The sequence below is a fragment of the Theropithecus gelada genome, unplaced genomic scaffold (genome assembly GCF_003255815.1).
Source record: "Theropithecus gelada isolate Dixy unplaced genomic scaffold, Tgel_1.0 HiC_scaffold_15884, whole genome shotgun sequence".
In the NCBI taxonomy this organism is placed as follows: Eukaryota; Metazoa; Chordata; class Mammalia; order Primates; family Cercopithecidae; genus Theropithecus; species Theropithecus gelada.
This window is the reverse complement of record NW_020257641.1, coordinates 1,666,171-1,674,356: the sequence shown is the minus strand read 5'-3', so window position 1 is coordinate 1,674,356 and position 8,186 is coordinate 1,666,171. Positions and strand designations below refer to the sequence as shown.

Here is an 8,186-nt window from a genome sequence, read left to right as displayed (position 1 = left end):
TCCCCACAAAGGAAAAGCAATGCAGCGGGCCGGCAGGAGACGTACAAACGTAAACCTGCGACGCTAGCTAGGCGCAGCGGGCCTTTCAGATTTTGCTATTTGTGAAAAATAAATTGCGCCTCTGAAAGAAACCAACTCTAGGTCTATTTTACATCACCGACATCCTTGTCTCACTCCCCCTCCCTCCACTACACACACCCAAACCCACACCTACCCACAAACACACAAACCGGCAGTGACAACAACCACTCATCCTTCATAACAGCAACCAGAGAGAGAGGAGAAAATAAAAAGCTGAGGTTCTTAGGCGTGGGGGTGTAAAACAGCCAGGCTCCTGCCTACTGCCCCTGCTCCCGGCGCGCACAGACCCATAATCCTGCGTTTCTCCAACAAGTTGTTTATGGAGTTGCTTCTCCATTTGCCTACATCCCAAAATCCACCCCTCCCGGGTTTCTTCTGCCCCCTCCTCGGTCCCGGCCTGAAGGAGGGGGAGGGGCGCGGGTGGGGGAGGGCGGACCCGACGCACAGGGCCAGCGCCGCGGCGCCCCCTCTCCGCCCGTGGCTGACGCCCCCGGATTATTTATCCGCAAAGTCCCGCGCGCACCCATTGGGCCGAGGCCCGAGTGTCAGCGCGAGTCCCGGCTCGCCATTGGCTCCGCACACGTGCGGCCCTGACTCACGTGCTTCCGGTTTGAAGGCAAAAAGTGTGCCTGGGTGATTTTTTTTTTTTAAGCGAGAGAGTTTGTGCAAAGATCCTAGCTGTCAGAGATTTGAAAAAAAAAAAAAAAAAAAAAAAAAAAAAAAAAAAAAAACCCAGCCCGGCGCTGGCGGAGACGCGCTCTCCCTGCAAAAAAAGCAAAGGCGATTAAAGGCGCTGCCAGCCTCACGCTCTGGGCACAGCTGAGCGTGACACTCGGGGAAGTCAAATCCCTCACTACTGCCTAGGAAGATGGCTAGACTTTAAATACTATTTTTTTCCCTTTAAGAAAAAAAATTATTGGAGCTTTTTTTCTTTTTTTCTTGCTTTCTTTTTCCTTTTTTCTTTTTTTCCTTCATTTTTTTTTTTTTTTTTTTTTTTTGGCCGTGGCTTACTCCCCATTTAAATCAAATCATTGAATCTGGTTGCAGAAAGAAAAAAGAAATAGCCAAGTGTCTCCATATCTGGATGTCTACAAATTAGAGAGGGAGAGACAGCGAGATCTATCTGCTAGATAAGAGCGAGCGATCCAGGCCAGACGCCTGAGATTTTTTCCTGCACCCGCCCGTGCCTTCGCTGGGGCTTCGCCTGCCTCCTTCCTCTGCGCACCCCCACGGGCCGCTGGCAAAGTGGGGTGGGGAGCGAGGCGGTGGGGGCGGGGGCCGGCGCGGCGGCCGGGGCGGCGGGGCGGCCGAGCATGGAAGAACAGCAGCCGGAACCTAAAAGTCAGCGAGACTCGGGCCTCGGCGCGGCGGCGGCGGCGGCGACCCCGGGCGGCCTCAGCCTGAGCCTCAGTCCGGGCGCCAGCGGCAGCAGCGGCAGCGATGGAGACAGCGTGCCCGTGTCCCCGCAGCCCGCGCCCCCCTCGCCGCCCGCAGCGCCTTGCCTGCCGCCCCTGGCCCACCACCCGCACCTCCCCCCACACCCCCCGCCCCCGCCGCCTCAGCATCTCGCGGCGCCTGCTCACCAGCCGCAGCCAGCGGCCCAGCTGCACCGCACCACCAACTTTTTCATCGACAACATCCTGAGGCCGGACTTCGGCTGCAAAAAGGAGCAGCCGCCACCGCAGCTTCTGGTGGCTGCGGCGGCCAGAGGAGGCGCAGGAGGAGGAGGCCGGGTCGAGCGTGACAGAGGCCAGACTGGCGCAGGTAGAGACCCTGTCCACCCGTTGGGCACCCGGGCGCCAGGCGCTGCCTCGCTCCTGTGCGCCCCGGACGCGAACTGTGGCCCACCCGACGGCTCCCAGCCAGCCGCCGCCGGCGCGGGCGCGTCTAAAGCTGGGAACCCGGCTGCGGCGGCGGCGGCGGCGGCAGCGGCCGCGGCGGCAGTGGCAGCGGCGGCGGCGGCGGCCGCAGCAGCCAAGCCCTCGGACAGCGGCGGCGGCGGCAGTGGAGGCGGCGCGGGGAGCCCAGGAGCGCAGGGCACCAAATACCCGGAGCACGGCAACCCCGCCATCCTACTTATGGGCTCAGCCAACGGCGGGCCCGTGGTCAAAACTGACTCGCAGCAGCCTCTCGTATGGCCCGCCTGGGTCTACTGCACACGTTATTCGGATCGTCCATCCTCCGGTGAGTACCCAACTCCGGGCTGCGCCATGCTTTCTGGCCTCGCGGACCGCCCCAGAACGCCAAGCTGCGGCGCTAGGGAGAGCAAACCCGGCCTCGGGTACTCCAGTCTCTCACGCCTGCTTCCTCACCCCAGTTCCAGCCGCAACCGAATGTTCACCCAGCTATGCGATCCTGGCCTCTGCGGCCACCACCCGAGAAGCTACAGCTCGTGGCACAGGAGGCTCGAGTCTCGATTCTTTGGTTTTGAACTCTGAATCCCTGGGGCCTTCTTTGTCTTTTATCTTTATTATTCTTAGGAAAAGTACACAGTCAATGATTTTGTTTCCAGGGTGTTTAGATATGGCAGGAAGGTGGGCCTAGTGATGTGTGTCTGAAATCCCACCAGCCGGATCGTCCGGGGGCCAGATTGGACCAGAGAAGGCCTTGTTCAGAAAAATTATATTCAGTGTGTCCTTACAAACACAAACACCATCTTGATATTTTCTGCGGAGTGACCGTTTACACTGATAAATATGGGGACACACAGGAAGACAGGGAGGAAAGCGTCTGAAAGCCGTCCCTCTCCCCTGGTCGGGTAGCGAAGAGTCTGACCCGGGTGGGTAGAATCCAGGGAAAGGCAGTTGCCAAAAAGGTGGGTGCTGGCAGCCTCTGGTTTTCTGGAACTGACAAACAGTGGGAGAGGAGAGAAAACAGGTCAGGCTCAGGTCAGAAAGCCGGGCCAAGGGTATGAGAGCCAGTTTCCTCCGTAGCTTCTCCGCAGAACGGCTCCCACATCCTCCCCGCCTGGCACTTTACTTTTTTCACCAGCACATCCAGCAGTTAGCAGATTTCTGGCATCCTGTTTTTCTCGGCTTTCCTTCCACTGCATTTCCGTGTGCCCCTCGCGCTTGGCGAACCCGAGGAGGAGACCTGAGCTGGGCTCCGGAACAGGAGGCCAAGGCCTGCCCGACGCCCAGGCCCGCAGTGTCTGGGAGAGCAGCAGAAGCTTTGGCCCAAGATCAGCACTCCAGGCGCCCGGTCCGGCAGGGGGCCGGGAACAACGTAGCCACGCGCCGCTTTCCTCTGGCTGATCTCTCGCCGCCCCAGCGCTGCCGGCCGGGCGCGGATCGATGCGCACTATCAGCTCCCGCCATCTCTAGCCCCGTTATTGACACGTCGGGCTCCCTGAACCTCCGAAAAGCTGCTTTGATTGACTCGCCTGATGGATAGAGTGATTGAGCTGTCAGGCTGCACGGCTTGGGCTGGCCGGGAGACTACGATTTTATTACAAGAGTCCGTGCCTCCGCACACGCATACAACAACACTTCAACATGTCCCGGATGCACAACGCGCAGTGGTGCCTTTTTGGGGTTGTGCGCATTTCCTGGGCTATTTCTCCCCGCTCAGCTAATTACGAATCTAAACCCCAGTTCTGCTCTGGAGAGGGCCTTGGCTTTGTTCTTGGCCACTTTCCTTCTTATGGGCCTGGGTAGGTAGGGGACCAGCTCCTTCTCCTGCTTGGGCAGTTGGGGGAGGAGGGGATGAGCCTCGACCCAGATCTGAGTCGCTGCAGTATGCTAGGCCTGGACTCTTTGTCATAGGACAACTGGTTACCCCAGGCTCTTGCCTGCCCCAGGAGTAGGCTGCCCAGCTTGCCTCTCTGTAGCTAGGTTTGGATATGCCGGCAAAGATCCTTCTTTCCAGACAGTTTTAGAGGTGAACAGGCCTGACAGGGACTTAACTTGGTTCAGCAAGCTACCTTATCCAAGGCAGGACCCAGCAAGTAAATGCCAGAAGACTTGGGTGTGGAAGCGGGTGGGCAGAGGTGCAGGCTTTTGAGGCACACACGAACAGTTCAATCCTCTCCTGGTTTTCCCGCTTTCCTTCCTTCCCTTCTCAGCGGGCCCTCCTCCCAGACTAGTATTTGAAGGGAACTTCACCTTCCTAAGGAGGTTTCCTGTGGCCCCTTCCCATTCCTATCTGGCGGTCAAAGCACTTTTTTTTTTTTCTGGATTGTCCCTGTCTCCCTTCCTCTGCTTCTTTTTGCTCATGGATGGGGGAAGGGGCCGCAGTCTCCTTGCAGATGTCATCAGTAGGCAGAGAAAGCCAATCTGGCTTGTTTTTGTTATTCAGGAGTTTTAAATCCTGAAATTGCAGCGGCTCAAAGGGGAGATAAGGAAGACCCAGATAAGGGAGACCCTACCCCACACAGCCCGTTAGAGGATCCAAGGGGCAAGGCTGAAAACCCAGGGGCCAGGGTCATGAGGATGGATGAGGGCCTTTTCTTCTCCTTCAGAGAAGGGGTGGTCCCTGTATCCCTGAGACACTAGAAAAGGCTTCCTTTAGGCCAAAGAGAAAGAAGGCAAGGAGGTGGGGGGGGGCGGGGGGTTGCACAGGTAGACACCAAATACTTTGGAGCTGAGCAGCCTTCTCCCAGCCCGCTTACTATCCCGTTGTTTTCTGGGGTCAATAGCTACAAGCAGATGGTGTCTTATTGTAGGTTCTCCTGTAGGTACGATTCTTGTGGAGGAGAGGAGGATTAGTCTGTAGGCTGGTGACTCCCCCAGGGCCTGCCCTCACTGCCCTAGTCCTATCTATTCCAGGGCTGTAAGGACAGCAGGCCCCTGACCCCCAACTCTGGGCTGGGCCAGATGAGCTCCAAATATCTGGTCATCTTGGATTCTTTCCTTCTTGGCCGGAAAATTCTGTGATTTCGGTCTGTCCCTGACTGTCCTGTGAGAATTGGGGTGTGGGGTGCACCTACAACCTCAACCAGCTTTCCTTCACCCTTTGCCCTCCCAAAGGGAACCCGGAGACCGCAGTGGTCTGGCGAGGGGCACTTTGATCGAGGGATTGGCCGGCGGGAGGGAGCCAGGGGTTCAGCAGAGCCTCTGAGATGGCCCCGGAAGCGCGGGGCTCGCGGCCCAGCTCGGCAATGCAATTCTCACCGCTTCCTTTGCCCTCTCCCCCCTCCCTTCTGCCCTCCGTCCCCACCCCCACCCCCACTCCGGCCCTCTCCGCCGCTGCAGGTCCGCGCACCAGGAAGCTGAAGAAGAAGAAGAACGAGAAGGAGGACAAGCGGCCGCGGACGGCGTTCACCGCCGAGCAGCTGCAGAGACTCAAGGCGGAGTTCCAGGCAAACCGCTACATCACGGAGCAGCGGCGGCAGACCCTGGCCCAGGAGCTCAGCCTCAACGAGTCCCAGATCAAGATCTGGTTCCAGAACAAGCGCGCCAAGATCAAGAAAGCCACAGGCATTAAGAACGGCTTGGCGCTGCACCTCATGGCCCAGGGACTGTACAACCACTCCACCACCACGGTCCAGGACAAAGACGAGAGCGAGTAGACGCCACCGGCCGGGGCCGCGCGGTCAGGCCGCCGTGCCCGCGCCCCCTCCCGGCACCGCCGCCGTCGCCTCCCGGCCCCTCGCTGGGGGAGAAAGCATCTGCTCAAAGGAGGGAGGGAGCGAAGGGAAAAGAGCGAGCGAGACAGAAAGAGAGCCTCAGAATGGACAATGACGTTGAAACGCAGCATTTTTGAAAAGGGAGAAAGACTCGGACAGGTGCTATCGAAAAATAAGATCTATTCTCTATTCACAGTATAAGGGACGAAACTGCGAACTCCTTAAAGCTCTATCTAGCCAAACCGCTTACGACCTTGTATATATTTAATTTCAGGTAAGGAAAACACATACGTGTAGCGATCTCTATTTGCTGGACATTTTTATTAATCTCCTTTATTATTATTGTTATAATTATTATAATTATTATAATTATTTTATCCCCTCCCCCTCTGCCTCGCTGCCCCCGGCCCAGTTTCGTTTTCGTTGCCTTTTTCATTTGAATGTCATTGCTTCTCCGGTGCCTCCCGACCCGCATCGCTGGCCCTGGTTTCTCTGGGACTTTTCTTTGTGTGCGTGAGTGTGTTTCCTTGCGTGTCTGCCCACCTCCTCTCCCCCACCTCCTGGGCCCCTTCTGTCGGTCTGTCTGTTCTGCCCCCCTTTCGTTTTCCGAAGACTTGTTGAGAAATACGACCCCACAGACTGCGAGACTGAACCGCCGCTACAAGCCAAAGATTTTATTATGTTCAGAAACCTGTAGTCTGAAATAAAGTGTACACTGTGCTCACGAGCGCTGGCGGCCCTCCTGTTTGCGGGCTCGGGAAGGGCGTGGGTCAGAGCACACAGCGTCTCAGCGCCCCTGCGCACGCCGGGCCGGGAGCCGGCGGGGCCTTGCGATCACCGCACAACCAATGCAGGGGCGAAGGGGAAGCACGGCCCAGATTCGGATTTGGCCTGGGTCTGAAGGGTCTGGCGGGACACGCCTGGTTTCCGATTGCGTTCAAGGGAACTCAAAGGCCGGCAAACCCAGTCCTGGCTTCGGAAATGCTGCCCGGATTGCCGGGCAGCTCCCCGCACCGGTCCAGGCCCAGCCCAGCAGCGGCTTCCTCCTGTACAGCCTGCTCTTCACTCCAACCTGCACTTTTCTTTTTCTTTTTTTCTTTTATTCCCTCTGGTGCAGGTTTTGCTGCAGATTTTTTTCATCCAGAGATAGAAGGGGGCCTGCCTTCCTCCCTACCCAACAGCCCGCTTGGGCGAGGGGCACTTTGGCATGGCCTCTCGGCCGCCTGGACTCACTGGACTTCGTTTGGGGGAGGGCTTCTGTTGGCGAAGCAGCAGGTCCGGGGGCAGCCAGCGGAGTCTCGCGGGGCTCGGATCTCCTGGTCCCACAATGCGGGAGGAGAGAAGGCCCAGATGCTGGGAAAGCTGTTCGGAGTGCCTGGAACCCGAGGTGGGCGCGGGTCTGCTGTGTCTGGGCCCTAAACCTAAGAGTGTTCCCTTAAGCATCCCAACAAAGCCTAACTTTCTTCTTCACCAAGGGGGGGGGCGCACGTAGAAGCCCCCAGGGCCCTCAGGACACCCTGGGTTCCCAGAAGGAAATGTCTGGCCTCTTGCTGCTAACACTGGGGCCCATCCTTCCAAGGCAGGAGCTGCTCTCAGACCTTAAGAAGTTAAGGGGAGGAAGGGAAGGTTCCTTCTCAGGAGGTATTCTCTCTCCTTTGTCCAGGATTTTTAAAAATTGTAAATTCCACTCCCACATTATTTTCTCTCTCCTGCAATATGTATGTATATACCCAAACGTGTGCAGCTAGACGGGCAGGTGTCCACACATACTTGTGTGCATATATGATAATAATGTGCAGATATTGGTGCACCTAAGTTCCTACCAGTTTTTTGTGTGTTCCTGTACCCATGAGGACTGTGCAACTGATTTTCTTCTCTAATGAGATGCACAATTGGATGTTTGTGAGTTCACTGTGTGTACATGCATGAATTTGTGTTTGCACACTGGAATGTCTGCAGGTGTGTTTGCTGGGTTTGTGCACATGTGAGAACCCTGTTCTCTGTGCTCTTCGCTTGAGTTTCTTAATTGTTTTTGCAGGATTGATTTTGTGTGAAATGATAATGGCTAGTTATTCCACCTTTTTTATTGAAAAATTTCCCCTGATTTGGCCCAATGTACTGTTTGCTCCTGGCCAGGGAACTAACAGGGCTAGATCTCAATCCCAGGAAGCCTAGGTCTCCTCTAAATCCCTACATAAGAGTTTGGGGGCTCAGTGGCCTGGAGTGGAATTGGAGAGTTGCATTTGACACTGCTGTGGGTTCCCAACTTTATTGCAATTAATTTCCTTCCTTCCATCTGCCCATTGTTTTCTGGAGGAGTGTTGAGGAACTCTTGCATATAATAGGTGCTCAACCAATCTTTGTGGGCAGAGTTAGAAGCAGCGAGCTGGACCCTTTCCTGGGGTTGGTCCAGGGGAGTTGTTTTCTGGTAGTCAAAAGCCTGTGCTTTGCTTTCCTTGCAGAGTGGGCTTGGAATTTTCAAGCCTTGCAGGCTTTCCTGTTAAACAGTCTGATGCCTGGGTCTTGGAGCACCCTTCCC

General features: G+C 56.4%; 1 protein-coding gene across 1 annotated transcript; it reads left to right on the top strand.

The window, feature by feature from the left end:
* The first annotated feature begins 1,394 nt into the window (after positions 1-1,394).
* Positions 1,395-5,590, top strand: LOC112617178 (homeobox protein engrailed-1). The gene is made up of 2 exons (XM_025373938.1): positions 1,395-2,265; positions 5,274-5,590. The coding sequence occupies exons 1-2, from the start codon at positions 1,395-1,397 to the stop codon at positions 5,588-5,590; spliced, it is 1,188 nt and encodes a 395-aa protein (XP_025229723.1).
* The last annotated feature ends 2,596 nt before the right edge of the window (positions 5,591-8,186 follow it).

Coding starts and splice junctions, on each gene's coding strand:
- LOC112617178 (XM_025373938.1), top strand. CDS start 1,395: ATGGAAGAACAGCAGCCGGAACCTAAAAGTCAGCGAGACTCGGGCCTC. Junction 2,266..5,273: donor TTCGGATCGTCCATCCTCCG/GTGAGTACCCAA, acceptor CCGCCGCTGCAG/GTCCGCGCACCAGGAAGCTG.